Here is a 22,453-nt window from a genome sequence, read left to right as displayed (position 1 = left end):
TCAAGCTCAAGACATTTGGCACAGTCTAGTCATTTCCAAACCTGAAGAGCCCAGACCCACCTGGTAAGCGGCTGAGCTGTGGAGCAGAGAACCTCAGTTTGCAAGGAACCCAGAGTGACTAGCTTGGTGGCTTGTACAGACGGAGCATTCGCCAGAGGCGTCCTCCCCTCTGAGCCATCTGCCACACTGAAGGTCAAGGGGAATAAGGGTTCTCAGGCCCCTGTGCATCCAATGACTGCTACCCAACAAGTCCAGGTACAGATTCTGTGGTCACAGCTTTGCTCCCCCTGGTCAACAAGCGTTTGATCCTTGAGGATGGCACTCCATAGAAAGAAGTGATGGGGAGGGGTGGGGCCAGGGGTTCGGGGAGTCCTCAGACTTCAAGTAGTGGGGAAGGTGTGGGGTCACTGACAGGGCTGTGGGGCAGGGATGCCAAGGTTAGAAACCAAGAAGAGACACAAATATCACACGTTCAGTCAAGGCATTTTCAAGAGACAATCACAGAAATAACTTTTTTGGAAATTACAATGTGACACATTTGGCAACTCTTAAAGAAAACAGCCATCCCCACCCCAAGCCATCAGAGGGTTCAAAATCCCTTTATTCCAGTTTAAAAAGTCAGGGGAGGAAGATGGGCCAATGGAGGGTAAGAAAAGGCCTCAGGAAGCAGTTAAACCAACTACCTAAGGCTCCCATCTGTCTGATTCAGTACAGGATGCCACTTGCCCAAAACCTCCTCTTGGGGAGAAAACAAGTGACCTGGAGGGTCCAGGCTGCCAGACACAAACGAGGCAAAGCTGAATGCCCCAAACCCGAGCAGTAATCCCCAATGTCCAACCACAAGCAACAATACCTTCCTCCCCTTCCTCAGAGGCTTTGTTCATAGGAATGTGGGATCCTCTGGCAACTCTACCCCTTATCCAACCTCAATTCAGTTTGACAAATGGAAGCTACAATTGTTTGTATCTGCTATATTCGTTTGGGGTGCATAGAAGGATGGGAAAGAGTGTTACAGAGCGGCTGCCAACATCCAATGTGGCACACTCAGATGAAAACATGGCACAGCTCAGAGACAACCTCATTCATTTGCTCCAGCTCCCTTGAAGTACAGGCACATACAAGGAGCTAGGCCTTCCTTTTCCCCTCCCCAGACCTCCATAGGGCTCCAACTGGAACCCAGCCCAGATGCTGCTATAAAGATTTGTTATAACACTGGCTAAGAAAACAAAAGCAGGTTTCTGAAAAGGTATTCTGCAGCCAGAAGCTACATCTATCTTCAGGTTCCTGTGGGTGGGGTGGGGATTCCTTTGGTTTTGACCAGAATGCTCTCCACTGGGGGCCAGGCTCAGCTTTGCTTTGCAGTAGCTCGGTGACTGTACAGGAGCAAGATTTAACTTCACAAAGATGCTCTGCTGGGTTGCTCTCTTGACATTTCGGATTCTGGAGTTTACATCCGCGATCCTCTCTCTTGAAGAATCTAGAAGTGGAAGGTGGGGGAGAGGGCTGAAGCTTGTCTGGATGCAGGCTGAGGGTGCTAAGCAGACTGCTGAGGGAGAAGAAGGAGACCCACAGCTGCTTCCCACTGGGCCCGTGAGCAGCCCCCCATTCCTTGTCAGGACTGGAGCCCCACCTATCCTGAAGCACTTTCGTTGTAAAAGACTCTTGCTGAACACGGCCAGGCAAACTGTGCTGCTGGAGCACTTCTCCCGCGCTAAAGGAAACGGTCCAGGCACACTGCGCGTCGGTGATTTGCAAGTGTGTGTGTGTGTGTGTGTGTGTGTGTGTGTGTGTGTTTGAGGAAAAAGAATATGATAGTATACAATTTTCCAGTAACTTAAGAATGGAAAAAGTCACAAAGGTAACCAAATACTTTTTCTCTTCAGGTAGAGGAGAGAGAGAGAGAGAGAGAGAGAGAGAGAGAGAGAGAGAGAGAGAGAGAGAGAGAGAGAGAGAGAGAAGAGAGAGAAGAGAGAGAACAGTTTCAAATAATAAAGGCAAAATACTTTCCAATTTTGAGTTTCAGAAATCTCACCTTGTAGTAATTAGTGGCAATAAGCTTTTCTTTTTCATTGATCTGGGAGAGGCTGGGAAAAGTCTACCCTATTTCAGATCATGTTTCCTAACTAAAAACTGTCACTGCTCCATAAGTCTTGATTTAAATTATTGAGGGAAAAGGTCAAAATGAAGGGAAAATGCAAAGCTGGCTTGAGAAGGAAAGGAAAGAACTGATGAGTGAGAGTTCAGACAAAGCCCGTGGAAAGGCTGGGAACCAAAAGTCAGGGACAAAATTCTGCTGAAGCGACTTCTTACCTTCGCCTTCTCACTCGGCTCTATGACAATGCCATTGGTAGAATTATTTAGCTCTCTGGAGACAACACAGAGGAATTCTGCCTGATCTTCATTTCCATAGTTATAGGAAGATCCAATGCTGATTAGCTGATCAAACAAGAATATAGTGAACATACAGATCTTAAAATACTAAAGTATCACGCAAATTAAACCCATCTCCTGACTGAACGTTGTAGTCTTGCTTCTCAATGGAGGAAGAATTCTCTAGGAGTATCGAGGCCCCAGTGGATAACTGGATCTGTTATTCATCAGGCGTCATCCGTGAGGGTTCCCCAAAGAGAAAAGCCTGAGTTCTGCCACTGTCCCCTAAAATACCCCAAAGGCAGCTACCAGGATTAATGTGATCACATCCCCTCCAGTGAACACGGAGGGAAAACACAATGTTTCTGTGAATGAAAATGGACACTTGCTTCAGCCAAAACACCTACACAGAGCTGGCTCCTCTTTAAGCAGAAGTTCTAGACAGGAGACTGGCATTCGAAGGCTCTGGAAAGCACCAAGCAAATTACTATATGTCGCTGGCACTTTTAACCTTTTTGGGGAATTGAATTCAGGGTGTAATGCTAAATAGGCAATACACATGCTGAGGGAGAAGCTGAGCTCAAAGGTGAGGTCAGCCGGGTGTGCACGTGGGGCCTCAAGTCAGGCGACGGTGGCTGACTGGCTGTCTGGCTGGGCTGAAGACACCTCAGCCTCTTTGTGCACTAACTTCCCCATCCATATAATGGGCTCAATGGGAGCATACTTTGAATTCCTACAGGACATTAGCAAGATGAGAAAAGTAAGATTAAAAAGTATTCATTGGTTTCACAAAGAATACTTGAAAAAAGTTTTCCTACTATCCTCTGCAGGGAGAACTACTTCTGGGGTGACAGTATGACGTTTTGCACCCCACACCTGCACAGGGGCGGACACACAAGCAGAACGGATTCTGTAGTGAAGGTAAATGTGAGGAATGACCCAGTATCGGTTCTGGAGACAGAGACACAAAAATGACTTGTATGTGAGAAGGTAACGTTATGGTGACAGCTTCAGCTGACGTCTGAAACTACATAAACATAGGCAGGGCGCATATAAAACTATAATATGTTCCTTGTATTCATGCTCGGCCGCTCTGGGTGTGGAAGACAATAGATGAACTGAACAAGTCTGCCATCTAATGGAAGAAAATAGTTAAAATTCTGACTTTTCTGGCTTTGTTTTGATACCTCAATCATAGCCACAAAGCTAAGAGAACAGAAGTCGATAGCCTGATGGGAAATGACCAGGCCACGCTTCGCATTACACTTGATTCCTTTCCCATCACCCCAGCTCCCTGTGCTTTTTATGGTGCATTACATATACACTCAGAGTGACCAAGTTCTGACCCTGTGGTAAGGAGAGGAAGGGTTATTGTTCAACCCTGGTCTTCTTTAGGTACTTATTCTAGAATGTGTCAACAGAGCACTTCTGGTAAAAATCCCTCTCACAGGAAAATAACACGAGAGAGAGAAGCACTTTCAATCCAGAACAAGCTGCTGCCGCCTCCCTCTGGGCACGATCAAGCTGAAACTTTGGATATGAAACTGGGAGACATGTTCTGCCCAACTCATCCTGTCCTACTGAACACACAGCCCACACCAAGTGGCACTCTCTCCCCAGGGTTCTGAACAGGACCACCTGAACCCAGCCTGACCGAACTCCCAGGGTCATTAACTGACACAGACGGTGATGTTCGAAAAGTGTGCATTCCTAGGCTAAGACACTGGGATTGCTTCTACTTCAGGAACATACCTGTTCGAATTTCCAACCATCAGACATGGTGGAGACCATCTGCGTAAGCTCCTCTTCTTGGCACTGCAGGACTCGGTACACATGCTTCACGGGGCCCTGTGACAACCACGAACAGACTTGGAAGAAGTTTCAAGGACACAACAGTTTGCAGCAGCCTCGGTGAGGCGAAAAGAACAAACACTGAAAAGCAGCCTACTTGGCATTTTTTTTCTTGGCAGCCACTCTCTATCCCCTTTTACAAGTAGAATTGTAGTTTTTCAATAAAAACTTATGCAAGGAAAGTAAGGGTTCAAGGATATGAATCAGTGGGGAAGATAATTCTGAAGTTTTCAGAGGGGTGAACTATGTGCTTAGAGTTCACCTATTCCCCTAAATAGAAACTAGAGTAAAATGACCTTGAACTCTCGGACAAGAAAGCCACATTTTAAGTTGTTCATATCTGACAGACATACTGAAAATGTAGAGCACATTTTGGTTGAGTGACACCTTATTATGGGAACAGTGTATTAAACAGGAGTCCCATAATATACAAACACTTAAGCTATCTTTACCCTCGGCCTCTGCTACCTAAAAGTGAAAGTGTCTCAGTGTTAATTAAATGCTAACATTCCTGCTACAGACAACTGTGGTAGAACAAAAAATAAATACTTGGTCGCTGTCCCTGGCTCCTGACACCTGACACCGAGTTCCTAAAACCCTTAGAATCTTGAGTGACAGTGTCTATTATATGCTAATGATTGGTCACCAGAGAGATCAAGCACATAATTACAGGGTTAGAACTTTCAGTCCTACCCAACCTCAGGGGGGAGGGAAAAGGGGCTGGAGATTTCATTCAATAACCAAAAACCAACAGTTTAATCAATCATGACTATAATGACACATCCTAAAAAACCCCTCAACAATGAAGTTCAAGGAGATTCCCAGTCAGCAAACACAACCAGTGCTGGCAGGTGGCGTACCCCGACCACTCAGGACCTCACCCTGTAAATCTCTTCACCTGGCTGTTCATTTGTACCCTTCACAATAAACTCTAACAGTAAGAACTCTTCCTGAGTTCTCTAAGTCATTCTAGCACATTATCGAACCTGAAGAGGGGCATCGTGGGAACCCTTGATTTGCAGCCCATGTGGACAGAAGGGCCGGTAGGCGGGATGTAGGACTGATGCCTGAAGTAAGGGCAGTTTTGTGAGACTGAGCCCTGAAACCTGTGGAATAGTTACTACTTCCAGGTAGCTGGTGTCAGACATTCAGAGAGAAGTCATTTGCTAGCCAGACTCAACGCTCCAGAACGTAAGTTAGATACAGAAGCCAAAAGGCTGAGCAACCGAGTGGCTGCCCCACTGCGGCAGCACTGAGGCCCCTAGACTTGACCATAGCAGAAGCCTCACACTTACACTTGGCCTGTGCGGGATGAGGAGCCAAAGTCAGGGGAGGACAAAGGTTGCTACAGGGAGGCATGCTCGCCAGATGAAAGCTCCTGTTCCAGAAGGACAATTAAAGCCACACTGGAGCACTCAGTGTCCAGCAATCTGGGACCAATCAGGTGTCCATCTACTGCCTGTCCCAGAGGGCTTGGGCCATTTGCTAGAGCACAGATGTCAACCAAGGTTCCTAACGACGACACTCGGTCACGGAGAGAGGGATAAATTATGTTCAATCACAATTTTAAGAAAATGTGGACTGTTTCCTTAAGAACGATGCAAATTTAGTTCTAGTATTTTTTCGAAAGGACGAGTGGGCTTCAGTTAGCTGGAAAATTAGTTTTGGAACAACTTAGTACTTGGGAAATTCCAGATAAACAACAGCAGCCACTGATGAGGGAGTGCTCCAAGCCCGAAGTGCTTTCCCTTTGCTCTCGTCCCCACTGCAGTCCTGAAAGGCAGGTCTTGGCTCCCTACTGCACAGGGGACACTGGTGCCGGAGTGTGCTCTCTTGCCAGCTGTAGGGCCATGATGTGGCTGAGAGGTAGAGCGGGGACTTGAACCCAGGTCAGCCTGATGACACTGGATTCTTTGTCCTTCTAAACGAGCTGTAGCTTTCATTAACCAAGGGACTGAGATATTTTAAAAATTTCCTTCCATACAAAACATAGGACAAATCTTCTAAAGATTTCAATCGACTCTAACCACACACTTTAGAAACAACCAGGTGTCTTATGTTACAAAACTCAGAGCATCAGAAGATCTATGATACTGGCCACAGTCGTCCAAGTCCCAGGCATTTCAGACATCTGTATTGCTTCTTTATTCTTTTTATCTTCCAAAGCAAATCACTGGTGTTCTCAGATGCACCGAGATTAATCACCTAGCAAAAAATAATATCAGAGACAGCAGAGTAGTAGAATGGTGGCAGCCACCAAAAGAGAGATCACTAAAAAACGGTGGGGTAGGACCCCTTATCTTGGGCTCTGCCAGAATGTCTGCCATGTGGGTCTCCTTTAAACAAAGACAAGTTAAAGGATGTAATAAGTTTGTAGGGACAACCACGGAAATCTACGCACAACCAACTTCACCTGAGAGTCACGTGCAACAAATGCAAAAGAGGGCATCTTTGAACAACATCAAATTATTGCTTAGATTTTCACTAAATAAAAAGAACACATGGAAAGATCAATTAACATCAAAAAGGTCTTGACATGCCTAGAATAAAAAAACTTTCAACTGGGTATAAATCTACAAGCGTTCAGAATCTAGAGGGCTCAGTAACTTAACTGCCATCATCAAACAGAAATCTTAGGATGCTCTCAAGGCATGAGCCAATGGCAAAGAACCAGAATGTTCAGGTACTATGATTTGAATAGTCTCAAACTGCATAATTCATGGTATCATGAAAATGTATACTAAGCGATCAAAAGCTTTTTTGGAATGTGGAAAATTGAGGATAAGGTTAGATTTTCAGAATGTCTAAGGTATTAAATATCTGCAATAGTGAAAAATGCCACGTAAATATAATGAGATGGCAGAAAGATTGGTGACACGAGATCATATTTCATGTGGTAATCTGCAAACCAACTACAGATTCATCTCTGAACATAAAAGGAGCCTTTCAGCCCTCAGCCAGATGAAAGAGAGCGAAACGAATAAGCCCTTCTTTCTACCTTTGCAAAGTCCTGGAGAGCAAGTGGTAAGAGAGTTCATTTGTTATCATAGGTGTCAGTTATTCAACCAGATAATTCCATTTAGCGCCAGAAAACGTTGATATATGAAGTCTAACACAGAAAGAGCAAGGAACTATTTTTTTACTTTGGAAAAGAAACGTATTGCCTTCTTCTTAATCACAGGAAAATTCTACGTCACAATAGATTAGATCTCAAGAAAGCACCCACCAGCAGTATCTGATGGGACCAGAGGCAAGTCACGCTACAAGACAGATGGTCACAGTGGAGTCTGCCTCTGTCCTGTGACTCGAGTTGTACTTTCTTAAAATAGAGCCCAAATACAGGACAGGGAGTGTCTGTTTTTCCTGCTGGACGTCAAGCTTCTTGAGGGCATGGACTTCTCCTAGTTGTCATGGAATCCCAAGGACCTAACAGATGCTACTGTGGCCACTTAAGACACATGATGGGGGATGTGACGTGACGTGAGCTGAGTATGCCCCACTGTCTCTCCTCAAACCAGGTGGCAAATTGTGGGTTTCATTTTTGTTACTATGTATACTGAGTTAATATCAAAATCCACACTTTGTAATAAAAAAGAGAAACTTGATATTATTTCCTCAGAAGCATGACTCAAAGGCAGCTTCTGATGTCTACACCATGAGACTGGTTTCAAGTGGCTGGCAGGAGCCAGATGTGACGTGGTCGCATATTTACGTCTGGTCCTAATAAAGAGCGGCCAATAGGTGTAAGCAAGACCTCGCCTGGTCTTTACGCAGAGGGAGAGACACTCTGTCAGAGAGAACAGGTTTTGCACCTAAAGTGCTGTGGGTTCCTCCCAATGCCACACAGTGAGCAGCTACAACCTCCCCATTCCTCTAAAGGGCCATGAGGCTGGTTTGTTTTCTCTGTTATTTCTTCTTCTCTACGTCCGTGTTTTGAACAAGCCTGGTGGAGTGTGTGCTGTCTGCCTGGCAGACGGCAGTGCTCCTACGCAGACCTCTGACTCTGAGGGTACATCATCCTCTCCAAGTCACACCCAGACACATGGACAGAGAGAGCCACTGAGAGAGTTTTCCCTTAAAAGTTCAAAAGCCATTACTTGTGAAGTTCTGTTCTCATTGTCCCGTATCCTTTCCTTAACCAGTCGCACAAGAGATGCGATGTTATAAAACTCCGCCTCTTCCAGCACACCTAGAACAAAGAGAAAACTGTAGTTAAAGATGTGTGTGACTTCCCCAGAGAACAGTAAGAACGGCTGAAGTTTACGGCTTGCTAAGAACTGCATTTTTCAAATGCGAGTCTAGTGTCTCTCCCTCAGTCTGGGAAACGTCTCTTTGCTGTTCAGGGTGAACTCACTACCTCTCTCCCAACAGAAACGAGTTAAGCACCAGGGCTGCCATGCTTCAACCCGACAGTTTTCCATCTGGCACCTTCCCTGACTCTCCCTGCACCTGCCATTAGCTGCAGAATAACTTTCCCATATATCACTTAGTTCCTGGAACTAGTCACATTGGACATCTCCTGAGCTTGCAATTTTTACCTGAGCTTGTCATTTGTCCTGAAAATGACCAGGGGTGGGTTATATGTGTAAATATACATGGACCAAATTTCATAGGATGCTTATTGTTTGAACAACATAAAAGGTAATCATGGAAAGAATCCTATGTTGAACGAAATCAAAGGTCCTAGACAGGACAACTAAGTGGATGTGTGATCCTGAACCAGGAAGAAAACTTGCTACAAAGGCCTTTATGGGAATAGTTGATGTAACTGGAATATAAGCTATAGATAAAAGTATTTATCAATATTAAATTTCCTCAATTGGATAACTGTACTGTGGTTATGTAAGAGAATATCCTTGTTCTTGGGAAATACATATTGAAGTATTAAGGGGTAAAGTTTGGTATCTATTCTCAAATAGTTCAGAAATAAAAACTGGGAGGTAGAGGGAAGCAGGAAGAGAGAGAAAATGAATGAATGATAATGTAAATATGACCAAAAAAACGTTAAAAGTTGGTGAATTTGGGTAAAGCGAGTTCTTTGTACTATTCTTGCCCTTTTCTCGAAGTTTGAAATTATTTCAAATAAGTTTTTCAAAAGGCATTAGAAAAAGATGCTTAAGATTCCTCTTTTTAAGAAACAAGATTACCCATGAATTGATCACTGTTGAAGCTGGATGGTGGATGCATGGGACTTATGGTACCAGTCCCATTACTTCTGCATGCATTTCAAATGTTTAAACAAGAGAAAGGGGCCACTCGAGTGGCTCAGGTGGTTGGAGCGCCATGCTGCTAATGCCGAGGTCACCGGTTCAATTCCCACAGGGGCCAGTGAGCTGCGCCCTCTACAGCTAACATTGTGAGCAGCTCTCCCTGGAGCTGGGCTGCCCTGAGCAGCTGGAGGTTGGCGTGAGCTACCGTGGGCTGCTGTGTGCTGCCGCGGGCTGCTGTGTGCCACCATGAGTGGCCGGTGGCCAGTGTGAGTGGCTGGCAGCCATCATGAGCGGCCGGCAGCTGGCGAGAGCTGCTGTGAGCAGCTGACCAGTGACCGACTGCCTCAGCCGGGGGGACCGCAAGGCTCATAATACCAGCATGGACCAGGGAGCTGTGTCCTACAGTAGACTGAGAAACAATGGCTTGAACTGAAAAGCTGAGGGGGAGGCAGAAAGAAGGGGGAAAAAAAAAGAGAAAGGGCATTAAAAAAAGAGAGAGTGAGTCCTCTTTTTACTGGTTGAAACAGAGGTGTTTTGCAGCCTCTTAATTAACTAGCACAGCCATTACAGCGTTCTTACTCAGAGCTAACAGTCCCAGGTCAGGACGCACTAGATTTAGGGACAGGCCCCAATCTTCAACTGAATGCCTTCAGTGAGACAAAGCCCAGCCTTTTAGAAAGCTGTCTCACCCACTTACAGTTCAAATGACCCCAAAACCAAAAAGATGAGGCCACTGTTGATGCACCTGACAATGGACTGGAGAATGAATTAGGTCAGCTGCAAAAATTTATAAGGAGGCATGAGACCAGTCTTAAAAAAAAAGAGGCCAAGCCTTTATTACTTTTTTACAGCTGTAAGTTCAAACTAAAATTGAAAATATAAATAACTGAATGTCAGAGAGATGTGTTGCTTCAGGCTATGGACATTCACTGCTAGCACATAAGTAAAAGTAAAAAGGGATCCTGACAATTCGGCAGGTTCAGAAAAAGCTGCCGCAGCTGTCCACAAAGCGGGGCTACCTATTTTCCTTCTCATCAAGGAGGCTAAACAGAGCCCCATGGGGCTCCGGCAAACAAGACTCCCTCGTACGACACTAGGTCACTGGAGACTCCCTGCTCACTTTCATAAACCTTTACTCTACTTGCACGAGCTCGATACACGTTTCAAACAAAAATCAAATTTGTGAAACAGATTCAACCTGAATTTTGAAAATGCCCAGTTCAAACACTGTTCTTACCTTCTTCTGCCAACTCCTTTGTAATGATGAGCTTCCCATGGCGGAGGTAGTTTAGGATAGGGCCAAAGTAGGTGGGGTCCCTGTCAATCAGATAGGCTCCTGTCTCGTCCTGCCAACCAAACACAAGGGTATCGCAGTGGAACTTGCAGACCATGTCAGGGCAGGGTTTCAACCTCTGTCACATTCATTAGTGACAGCACAAGTTTTGCTACACATTTGATTATCAAAAACTACTGGCAAGAAGGCTAGCTTTATGTATCTTATATTTTAAGATCATTTATGCATGTACAGGCGTATCATCTAGTGTTTACTTGCACTTCTAAAATCTTTTCTTGGACACATTACCAATACTCTTCTGTGGGCTATTTGTTATAAAGAAAGAGGAAGAAAATGTCATAGTTGCATGACTTAAATCTTTGCTTGAGATGGACATTCTGACTTCTCTATTGCCCCCGAATCACAGTCCTAATTCTAAGAAAACCTCTGTTTAGTTGGCAACGCTCCTGAGCTCAAGGCCAACATCAGTGGGAGTCTGCATTGCCAGCTGTAACTCACACACCCCAGCTCTGTGCCCAGAGGAAGCTTGGCACTGTCAGGACTTGGCTCTGAGCAGCTTTAGTCCTACTCATCTTTACAGTAAAAGGAATGAGAATAAACTGGCTCCTACTGCAATAAGGAAGACTTAGGGTAGACCAAAACAATTCCTTTATAAGCAAGCGTTTTGGAATCTCTTTCAAGTTAGGGTAGGACAAGTTTCCACCAATCTGAGATTTATCAGAGGAGAGGTAAGAGATGAATAAATGAAATCAACCCATGTTTACCCCACCCCAAGTCTGTTTCAAGGTAACAGGCTGCGTGCTATATGGGTATAAGGTGGTGTACAATATGGTCAATTCCTGTAAGTTGGGAACTAAAAGATGAACACATAAAGTTAAAAAAAAATTCAGACAACAGTTCAAACTGGAAATGGGTTAAGTGTCTTGGCTCCTCTCACCCTTGGTTAGCAGCCATGCATCTTGTCCAACAGCATTCTTGTTTTCATTTTTCCCTGGGTCTTAATCAATCATCTTAGGTTTGCACTGGCAAATGGTAACCTCTTTCCAAGGAATGTATTTGATCTCAAATATGGACCGAAAACAGTGACTGTTACCAGATAGATCAGGGGCCATGACCACAGGAAAGAAGTGTGATATCACGAGAAGCACTTCCTGCAGCTGTGGAAGCCATCCTCTAAGCCAAGCTTTCACCTAACTTGGCAGAAGGGTCCGAGAAGTCTGAGAAAGCTACAAAGATGCCTTAACTCAATCTGACCCAGTTCTGGATCTATCTGGCACAGGCAGTGAGGGGCTGACAAGCAGCCAGGGAAAAACTCACGCGGATCTGAGGGGCTGGAATACGGAGAAGGGCACACACAGTGTGGGGAACAAGTCACTGAGAACAAAACGAAGGGTGGGGTCAGAGAGAAAACGGGGATGCACCTGAGGATGGGGGAGAATAGCTCCCGGGGTTAGCCCGGCAGGGGAAGGGGAGGGAGCCCGGGACCGAGAAGCCCGTCTGTGAGGAGCGTGTCACAGGAATCTGGAGACGAGCCTAAGGTGAATGAGAGGGTCCAAAGGCCCGGGGCGCGCCCGAGGGCGGGGCGCACCTTGTCTGAGTCCAGCTCCGGGTCCTCCTGGCAGCAGAGGCGGCAGAGGAAGGACTTGGGCTCCCGGCCTAGGGTCTGTCTGGTGGTCACGAAGTAGGTGCCGCCCACGTTCAGCCGGACCCAGCGGGCCGCGCCGCCGCCCCCTGCCCGCTCGGGCGGTCCGGGACCCGGCTCCAGCGGCTGCGCGGCGGCAGGAGGGCGACCGTGCCCGCGGGGCGTAGGGCCAGCGGGGCGAGGGCTGGGGGGCCCGCGGCAAGGGCCGTCGCCCAGTCCGCTCCCGCCACCCCCTCCCAGCCCGGCCATCGCCGGGTCCAGTTGCAGCTCCGCCATCTTGGGCTGCCGCCGCCGCCGCTGCCCGCGCGCCGCCGGGCCGGCCCATCTCTCGGCAGGGAGAGTCGGGTCGGCCCATCGGCGGGGGTGGGGCCGGGGAGAGGGATGGGAGCGCCCCCAACCAGAGCTCGGGGACCCGCGCGTTGGAGGTGCTGTGCCCGCCCTTGGGGGCGGGACTTCCGGAACTGGACTTCACCTCTATTGGCTGACCTGCAAAGCCTGGCTCGCCCCTTTGGACTTGGGGTTGGCTGAAGGGAGATTTCCGGTGACCCACTTCCGTTACTTGCTGCTGTGAACTGTGGGCCGCCGGGGTCGGTGAAGGTGAGTGGGTTTTGGGAGGTTGGGTCCGACGCCAGTGGGTTCCTCTGCTCTTTCGCTTGCAAACTTCGCGCTGACCCTTGTTGCAACCCTGTCAAGGACGCCAGGCCCTCCGGTTGCTCCACTGACAGAGTGCCCCGGGCGTAGCTGCTGCTGCCGCTTTGCTCCGTACTCCCTCTCCCCTCCCCCGCGCGCGAAGTCGCAGGGTCCCGGCTGTAACCTGGGCCGCCTTTAAGTTAGACGCTCCCACAATCTTTGTGTCGTCCAGTGCGGCCGACTTCAGTAGGCCGGTTTGGTGGCTCGAGAAAGGTTACCCGGAGATTGTACAGCTTGAGGTCTCCCCCCCTCCCCCCCCCCCCGCGTTCCAGCATTCGACGGTTCAGAGCTTCTCAAGTACAGGGTTCATTTATCCCTTCAAAATATAGTCATTGAGCACCTCCTGTGTGCATGACTTTTTTCTAGGTGCTGACGATTCAGCAGTAAATAAAAGGCAAAATCCCTTCATTTATGAAGGTTTCCTGTTACTGGTACTTGGGAAGGTCTCTGTAAGGGCGTTTATTTCTCTGGCGTCTTTAAAAGTCACCAGCCCCTCACCTCCATTCCAGGAAACAAGCTGTCCGGAGAGGGAAAGAAAGGAAGCGCCAGGTGTTGGACAAGTTTTTTTTTAAGATCCTAAGGAAGATTTCTTCCACCTCCCTTGTGATCTACCCCATAGCTTGTAAAGACCTTTGACATTTCAGTCTTTCTCCTAATGTCTGGCACTGATCTTATTTAAAGTTGACTATTTACTGTAGTCTATCGTGGTTTAAAAAAAAAAAGCTGTAGTCGCTCTTCATTTTCTCTCACATTCACATTTGTATTGAATACCTCTTTGAAGGGTGTTGCTAATATACTCAGTATGTGCTGGTGCTGAGGGGAATAATCAGACATGAATAAGAACTGCAGGTGTATTACCAACCTGATAGCGAGGAAGTAAAGAGCCCATTAAGTTTGTATAGACACAGAGCAAATGGATGAGCGCTGTTTCATTTGATACTTTTAACAGCTTTCTGATGGAAGCAGGGCCTATATCCCCATTTTTCAGATGAGGACCTTCTAGCCTAGAGTCTGCTCTATTTAATCCCTGTTGAAACTTAGGTATGTGTCAGGTTCTGTGCACTGAAGAATCAGTTAATAAAACACGATATGAATGGAAATGTATTTAAATTATTAACTTTTATGCAATACATGAGTATCACTTTAGCAATTTTCCTGTAGGTACATGAACAAACACTGGACTTTTAAGGATGAATTAGGAGTTGGGAACTAGAGTGAGGACCATTTAGGAGGAGAGAATATATTTATATGCCAGGTTGCAAACCTTGAATTTGAAAAGCTAAACTGTCCTCCTTTTCTGATTTAATAATCCTAATTTCTTTAGTTGATAAATATACCCACCAAGCGCTGAGAGGATGCAGATCTATTTCTTAAAGACTTGCAAGTTTCTAAGATGACCTTTAGAAGATTCTCTCCAAGAGCCCTGTTTTTATCTGACCTATTTTATCTTCCAGGATCTCAAGATGGCTGGGCGAAAACTTGCTCTAAAAGCCATTGACTGGGTGGCTTTTGGGGAGATAATACCCCGAAACCAGAAGGCCATTGCTAACTCCCTGAAATCCTGGAATGAGACCCTCACCTCCAGGTCAGTACCCTTCTGAGAGGGCGCCTCTTAACTTGACATTGAATGTGGAAACAAAACAGTGCTTTAGAATGATGTATGAAATTTCTAATGCTCTTCTGACAGCAAGCATAAAGAAATCCGTGTGTTTTCCAAATGAAAGTAATTTTTTTGCATTCCTATGATCTCCCTCTTAGAGAAAAGTGTGACGATAGCTCCAGGCCGTAGGAATAAGGAACAGGGAAATCACTGTGTGAATTTCCTGCTACTCATAGAGCACTCTTAACTTCTGCTTTTCCGTGTGAGCAGGTTGGCCACTCTTCCTGAGAATCCCCCTGCTATTGACTGGGCTTACTACAAGGCCAATGTTGCGAAGGCCGGCTTGGTAGATGACTTTGAGAAGAAGGTGAGACTTCAGCTACAGCAGTGGTGGTGTAACGTGGCTTGTGGGTGGCTTGTAGGATGGTAATAATTACATGTGCAGGATGAGAGCGAGGAAGGAAGGGTGGTGTTACCACTCAGATCCAAGCTCAGGAGAGATTGGTATTGGCGAAGGTCTTGTGTTGGTAAATTTAAATAGTAAATATATGCAGAGAATTCAAAGTGTGTTCATTCAGCGAGTTTTTATCCAAAGAAACAGTACAGTGTAGCCTTAATCAGGGAGCCTCAGGGCTGTCCAGTTAAATGTTTCCGTCCAGCTCTTCCTGAATTATTTCTTAGTCCCCCGCCTGTCTCCATTTGGAACAAACTAACATCTTTTCTTCCCTTTCACTGTTTTCTTCCTTTCTCTGCTCTGCGTTTTACTGGCTCTTAGAGCTGTAATTTGCCCACCTATCAAAGGCCTACTTTGTGCCAGGTACAGTGCTAAATGCTGGGGTATAACACAAAGCAATCTTCTCAGGAGAACGTCTCCGTCTCCGTCTCCGTTATGCAAACATTACTTCTACCAAGTCCACTAGGGTTTCATTTAAAAGAAATCAAAACTTCTTTAGAACTACAAGCGGTGTGTTTTTTCTTTTCTGATTAGTTTGCTCATTTATTCTATTCTTTAGATTCCACATGTAAGTGAGATCATATGGTATTTATCTTTCTCCGTCTGACGTATTTCACTTAGCATAACATTCTCTAGGTCCATCCATACCGTTGCAAATGGTAAGATTTCATTCTTCTTTATGGCCGAGTAATACTCCATTGTATAAATGTACCATAGTTTCTTAATCCAGTCGTCTACCAATGGGCATTTCGGTTGTTTCCATGTCTTGGCTATTATAAATAGTGCTGCAATAAACAGGGGTACATAGATTTTTTTCAAATTAGATTTTTCGATTTCTCTGGATAGATACCTAAGAGAGGAATTGCTGGGTCATAAGGTTAGAACTACAGGGTTCTGAAAGGCCATTTTCGAGGCCATCCAGTCCACCTGTCTTTTTCAGATGATAAACTGAAGCCAATCGTAATAAAGAATGTGCCAGGTCTCGTTAGTTAGTGACAGGACTGAGAAGAACCTTGAGCTCATTTTTTTCCGGTCTAATTTTCTTGCCACTGCAGCACCCTAGGTTCATACTGGTTTCCTCTGGGAAGGGAGATGTGTTTTTATATGATCTATAAGGATTAGCAGCTTTGAGCCCTCTGTTTGGGCTCCTGGGAGTGTTGATGACAACTCACTATCCCTGTGTTTGCAGTTTAATGCACTGAAGGTTCCTGTGCCGGAGGATAAATACAGTAACCTGGTAGATGCAGAAGAAAAAGAAGATGTAAGTAGCTGAGATTCTTATTTTGTCTAAAATTCTCTTAATTCCTGATGGCTCTATATTTTGTAGTCGTTAGGTGGAGGTAGAGTGAATTAAAAGGAGCAATAAAAGGAAATTCTAGAAAATGCAACTAATCTGTGGTGACAGCCCATCAGTAGTTGCCTAGGAATGGGGGCTAGGGGGCTGGTACATCTGTTCACTCTTGGTTGTGGTGATGATTTGTTTCAAAGGCGGATACACACAGCAGAACTGCTGGAGTGGTACCCTTTAAATATGGAACGTTTTATTGTCTGTCAGTTATACCTCAACGAAGCTGTTAAAAAAGTGAAGGAGTTGGGAGTGGGTACGGAAATCATGCGTGGTAGTATTCACATACCAAGCTGTTTGCTTGACGGTACGGAGACCAGATGTGGGAGCTCAGATGGCCCCACGGAAGAAGTTTGGCTCGGTAGTCAGGCGCCTTGTCTTGACTGTACTTTAACCGGCCCCTGTGAAACAGGCATTTTGCAGGTTGCTGAGACGAGTAACCTGCTGAAGAACCCTGGTTCTGCCATCACAAGCTGGTCCTCCTGTACGGGCTTCTTTGTGTGTTTAGGAAAAGCTGTAGTTTGCCTCCTAAAGCGAGCTCCCCGCAGTAGTCTGGGCAGCCATGTATCCTCTAGAGTGGCAGGGAAGAGTGGGCTGGTCTGGAACTTCTCCTACCACGGGAGCCTTGGGGCAGGACAAGACAGCTTGGCCTCAAAATTGAATTTTTTCCTTCTCTTAAAGGTGAAAAGTTGTGCTGAGTTTCTGTCTATGTCAAAGACCAGGATTGAGCAGTACGAGAAAGAGGTGAGGATGTGCCTTGGCCTCTGCCTGCAGTGTTTTCTCCCCTTCACCTAGTGGTAGTAAGCTGCCTGGGGTTCTTGTTTGCATCTCTCCAGCCTTATTTACCTGAACACATTTCCCCTCCTTCCAGCTGGAGAAGTTGAGGAACATAATTCCATTCGATCAGATGACCATTGAGGACTTGAATGAAATCTTCCCAGAAACCAAGTTAGACAAGAAGAAGTATCCCTACTGGCCTCACAAACCAATTGAGAATTTATAAACTTGAGTCTGGGAGAGAGCTCTGGCCCTCGTATTATGAACTCAACATTAAAACTAATTACCTAGTGCTGTGTGTGTGCTCCTTTGCGGTTGAGATTCTTACACCCCTGAAGTGACCTCACTGGAAGTAGGCTTTTTGTTAACACGTTGCATACGGCGGGGTTTAAATCCCTCGTGAAGATTCTCGTGATCCGTACGCAACGTGTTAAAATGAAAAGGGGAGCCCACAGGTGTCTGCTGGTCCAGTGGTCTAATGATCAGGATGTGTAGGAGCCAATTACTGAGCCCTCAGAGCTGCTGAAATCTTACAAATGACAGTATGTCACTAGGATGTGGTGAAGTGGAATCATCTATTGGTTCCCTTGAACGTCCTCTTTGCTTTCCGACCACTGGTTGCGAGGGAGTGCTCCCTTCTACTTGTCCAATAGGTGGTTGACATTGTGCGTGGAACAGCAGGGCGAGCAGCAGCAGGGATCTGCTTTTCTGTGCTTCAGCTCTTCAGCATACATGGGGCAGAAAAAATTTTGTCACGAAGACCTGTTAACAGGATTATAAATTAGTACTCTCACATTAAGTATCACAAAAAGCTAAAAAATATTAGGTCAATGGAACAACAGAATGTTCTGAAAAGTCCATAACTATATGCATTTAAGTATTTGCTGTATAATCTAAGTAGCATTTTGAATCAAGGGGGAAAGGCACTGATGTAAGTGCTTAAATATTTGTATAACAGTAAGAACAGATCCTTTTACACTAAAAATCAGAATAAATTTCAGTTACAGATTTAAGTGTTAAATATCCAACAAGAAACAGCAGGAAAAATTGTAGGTGAACATTTATATAATCTCCAGGTGGGAGAGTTTCTCTAAGCATAACACCAAAACAGACACTAAAAACTATGGTGAAAAATTAGGTGGATTTTGGGGAAAAATAAAGCAGGCACTTGGGGAGCCTACAGTTTGATTTGAGCCCTGTACTCATCCCATCCCCACCTGTCCCCAAGTGTGACACCACTGTCTCCCAAATCCTGGGCACCATCTTGGACTCCTCGTCTCCCTCATGCCGCAGAGGTCAGGCCAGGTACCATGTCCTGCAGATTCCATTTCCTGAATCTATCTTTCCTTCTGGTGTCACTGTTCTGTCTACATTCAAGGTAATTCCTCTCTAAGCCACATGAGTACGTCTCTCCCTAAGCTGTCTCCCTGTCTGGACTGTCACCCACCTCCAAACCATTCTTTACGTTGCTATCACGGGAATCTTCAAAATGCAAATATGGGCATTTTGCTCCTCTAAAAACCCTCCCCTGGATTCTCACTGGCCACAAGATCAGATGCAGTCTCCTTACCCCAGCCTGCATGGCTGTGGGATTCTCTGTTGGTACACAGTTCTTTCCCCGTTGCAGCCACAGCGAATTGTTAGCTGCACCTCCCACACCACGCTTACCATCAGGCATTTGCTATACCAGCTCCTAACCCCAGAAGATAAAGAAGATCTAGAGGTTTCTAGAAGATTCTTTGTTGAGTGCCAGCACTATATTTCTATTGCCCAGGCCTTAGCACTTTGCTTGCCATTTCCTAGAGTCAATATGAATTCATGATGCATGAAAGAGAAGAAATGCGAGCCTTCAGGGTTTGCGTGCATCTAGCTAGGAGATTATCACACATAAACCTTGAATAATAGGGCAAGCTAGTATGTTAGTAAATTATCATGAATTATAGACCACGTATTATGGTCCAGAAACTGTTCTAATCACTTTACATAAATATCTCATTTACTCCTCACAACAACTGTACGAGGTAGAAGGTGTATCAGCCAAGACATTAAAAAAGTCCTCTGAAAGTGACGAAATTGCCAGTGACACTTTTGCTGTTCTCTACCCAGAGGCTTCTGACTGCTCAATAGTTTCTCATCACCCTCTTTATTTTGAATCATCCTGTTTATTAGTTAACTTGTTTACTGTCCTCTCACTAGAACATAAGCTCTGTGGAGGTTAGGGTTAACGGGAGCCTGAACTCCAGATAAGCAGTGGCTTTAGTAATGCAGACCAGGACCCCGAGACTGCAGCCATTCATAACTTGGTGAGAGAAAACAAATTGTGGAAGACCCTGGAGAAGGGAGAAGAGGCTTCTGTATTTCTAGTTCTGTTTTGTTTCACAAAAGCAGAAGAAACACTGGTTTTTAAACTTTTCTGAGTCAATGACATGAAAATCTGATAAACAATACAGCTTCTTCTGAGTAAATATAAGTATCCCCAAAGTGCACACAATGTGAGATATTCAACCTGAAAAGTCCACCCATATCTCTTCAGGAGCTATGTGCTTCAAGGCTAAAAAAACATCCCTGGCCAGATTAGTGTACACACACATACATGTACAGGGAAGTGCGAAAATCAAACATCTCTCAGTCCCTTTTAAAACACTGCTGGGATCAATCGATTTGAGTATGCCATCTGTTTCCTCTGGGGATTGGCAGTTACTGTCCCGTGTCCGATGTGCGTGCACACGCGCTTGTTTGCACGCCTCCCTGTTCTTGCACAGAGCAGTGGGCGCCATCTCTGTCTCCAGTGGATTCAGAGCCCACAGTGGGGTTGATGGCATGCAGTTGGGCAGCACCTCTACCACCCCTGCCCATTCCAGTGGGAAGCTTGGGGGGCAGGGAGTAATGGGCTGCAGTTGGCCTGCTTTTAACTTTATAGTGGTGGACTCGCACAAAATGTACTGGCTTCCTTTGCAAGAGGATTTGTAGTTTGCAGTTATTTTCACGAGATGAATGGATACCAACTCAGAGGCAACATGAAGTGGGGCCCCATTTGCCCTCATATCGGTTTTCCTTTCAAAGTGTAGTCCAATTTGATTAAAAAGGAAGGGCAAATTAATTGCAGCGGAGGCATACACACACACAAAATGCTATTAAAGAGAAAAGGTCCCACCTGTTTTACAGGTTACCAGTGGTACAGAAACAGTACTACAACGTTTAAACCACTTCACTCCACGCGGGACTCGATCTCCCCACCCCTGCTTTAGGAGGCCAGAGCTTTAATCCGTTAGGCCACCGGGGTTTCGCGCGAATGGCGTCGAATCATATGTTTCTTGAATTGTGGCACCGTGATGACGTCAAACCCGGAAGCTCCCAGATGTACAGTCCCTATTGGGTAGGGTCCAAGATCGCAATTTCGGGTGAAGGCAGAGGCCATCTGGGTAGGGTCTGGAGGTTTCCCGTCTGGGGCGAGGGAAGGGGTCTGGGCTTCGGTTGCTTCGATCACGGAGGGACTCAAACCGTAAATCTCCTGATCCGAGGTTAGAGGCCTTGTTTATTGAGCCACGCGGACCCCTGCGTGCCCAGGGACACCGCGATGCTTCTTTAGGGGTCTATCGACGCACCAGCGCAGACGCCGGCCATGTAGACTGCACCCCGGCCCCGCCTTCTCCGCACGTATAGCGCACCCTGTGGCCCAGCACGCACGATCCTCCCCGGTCCGGTCGCTGGCGCCGCCACCTCCGAGAGGAATTCACCAGGCGCGTGGCCCAACAAATACGGCGTGTGACTTGGGAGGAGAAGATTGTTTGCGTCCCTTCGTAGTCGGCCTCATTTTGAGCGAGTGCCTCGTGCCTTTCTGTGACTGGGGTCACAGAAATCCCACTCAGCTTTTGCGGGTTCGTAGTGCTCGCCCTCCTCGTCCTCTCGCCTTCCGGAGGCCGCTCCTCTACGTGGACCTGCCATCCCGCCGGGCGCCCTTTGGTCTCAGCGGGCACTGCCCAATCGCCTCGCCTTGCACTCTAGCTTTTCACGTAGTATGGCGGCTGGACGCTCTGGTTGTCCAGCTGGCTCCCCAGGATCGTACCACTTCCTGGTCACCGGGTACACGGTCCAGCCGTTCTCCTGCTGGTAACGTGAGGTCTGTGTGCGTGCGGCTGCGCGTTATCAGGGACCACGTGGAGCGGTAACCCTGTCGTGCCCCAGTGGCCTAATGGATAAGGCACTGGCCTCCTAAGCCAGGGATTGTGGGTTCGAGTCCCACCTGGGGTGGCGCACGTGGGCTCACACCACGGTCATTTTTGGTGCGGGAACACGCAGACCGGGGCTGCACAGGGAGACCTAGGTACCCATGTGTCTGGGCCCTGGGCTCTGTGCTCTGTGCCACCTCCGTAGCCCTGCGCGTCTTCTTACGGGGGCCTTGTGTTTGTGATCAGGGAGTCTGCGCGACTTGTATTCCTGGCCCTGGACTGAGTGTCGCCCACGCCTACTTCGTATCTCGCGGCCCTGGGTACACCCTGTACCCTAAGCCTATATGACAAATCCTGCTCTCTAACCTCGGCCTGTAAGCTGTACAAACTTGGGGGAAAGGGGCGTGCCGTTCAGCGAATCCTGTCTTCCGCCTGCGGGATCCAGCGCAGTCGGGGGTCTTTAATACCATCGAACTGCAGCGGAGTGGATTTTCCAGTGTGCCAAAAAGGTCACCTTTACCCCAGGTGGGACTCGAACCCACAATCCCTGGCTTAGGAGGCCAGTGCCTTATCCATTAGGCCACTGGGGCCTGCGGCTCGCACAGGAAGCATCTTTTTCCCTAGTAGGCAGTAGGACTCCAGCTCTTCCAAGGCAGGACTTGGCAGGATGCACGTTTACCCTGGGATGCCGACCGAGCAGACCGAGCAGGGAAGTGTGTGAATAGGCCCACGGAGCTCACAATGGACTGCGAGGAGGTGGGAAAACGCTACCGTGGGAGGTGAGCTCACCAACCTCCAGCCACAGCACTGGGAAGCACAGTGGGGTTGGGGCTGCCCGGATACCTGGACCATGGTGGGTGAAGACAGAGCTGAGAGAAAATCCAGGAATTTTAGGGGAAATAGTGGTGTAGAAAGTGAAAGACAACAGACTAGCATCAATCATGAATACTGCAACATAAACACAGAAAATCTGCACCGTCAGGAGACAAGGTACAACCAGGAGGAACAAATCCAGTAATAACAGAAATATGTATGCCCATACACACACACA

General features: G+C 46.9%; 2 protein-coding genes and 2 non-coding genes across 5 annotated transcripts; 2 read left to right on the top strand and 2 right to left on the bottom strand.

Annotated features, from left to right (window-relative positions):
• Positions 1-464: 464 nt before the first annotated feature.
• KCTD2 (potassium channel tetramerization domain containing 2) lies at positions 465-12,730 on the bottom strand. The gene is made up of 6 exons (XM_019745447.2): positions 12,314-12,730; positions 10,669-10,777; positions 8,319-8,410; positions 4,123-4,218; positions 2,311-2,436; positions 465-1,477 (listed from the first exon to the last, which is right to left on the bottom strand). The coding sequence occupies exons 1-6, from the start codon at positions 12,641-12,643 to the stop codon at positions 1,448-1,450; spliced, it is 783 nt and encodes a 260-aa protein (XP_019601006.2). The 5' UTR covers positions 12,644-12,730; the 3' UTR covers positions 465-1,447.
• Positions 12,731-12,816: 86 nt separating this feature from the next.
• Positions 12,817-17,525, top strand: ATP5PD (ATP synthase peripheral stalk subunit d). 2 transcript variants are annotated; one of them, XM_019745604.2, is made up of 6 exons: positions 12,817-12,964; positions 14,512-14,642; positions 14,928-15,024; positions 16,301-16,372; positions 17,138-17,200; positions 17,328-17,525. In XM_019745604.2, the coding sequence occupies exons 2-6, from the start codon at positions 14,521-14,523 to the stop codon at positions 17,457-17,459; spliced, it is 486 nt and encodes a 161-aa protein (XP_019601163.1). In that variant the 5' UTR covers positions 12,817-12,964; positions 14,512-14,520; the 3' UTR covers positions 17,460-17,525. The 2 variants fall into 2 exon arrangements, with proteins under 2 accessions (XP_019601163.1, XP_074176460.1); XM_074320359.1 differs by having other exon boundaries at positions 12,961-13,606.
• Positions 17,526-21,411: 3,886 nt separating this feature from the next.
• On the top strand, positions 21,412-21,484 carry TRNAR-CCU (transfer RNA arginine (anticodon CCU)). The gene has a single exon. It is a non-coding gene; the product is annotated as a tRNA-Arg (tRNA).
• A 435-nt stretch (positions 21,485-21,919) lies between these two features.
• TRNAR-CCU (transfer RNA arginine (anticodon CCU)) lies at positions 21,920-21,992 on the bottom strand. Its single transcript has one exon. It is a non-coding gene; the product is annotated as a tRNA-Arg (tRNA).
• Between the last annotated feature and the right edge of the window lie 461 nt (positions 21,993-22,453).

This window comes from Rhinolophus sinicus, linkage group LG15 (genome assembly GCF_036562045.2).
Source record: "Rhinolophus sinicus isolate RSC01 linkage group LG15, ASM3656204v1, whole genome shotgun sequence".
Classification (NCBI taxonomy): domain Eukaryota; kingdom Metazoa; phylum Chordata; class Mammalia; order Chiroptera; family Rhinolophidae; genus Rhinolophus; species Rhinolophus sinicus.
The sequence above is the reverse complement of the archived record's forward strand: the minus strand, read 5'-3'. Positions and strand labels throughout refer to the sequence as shown.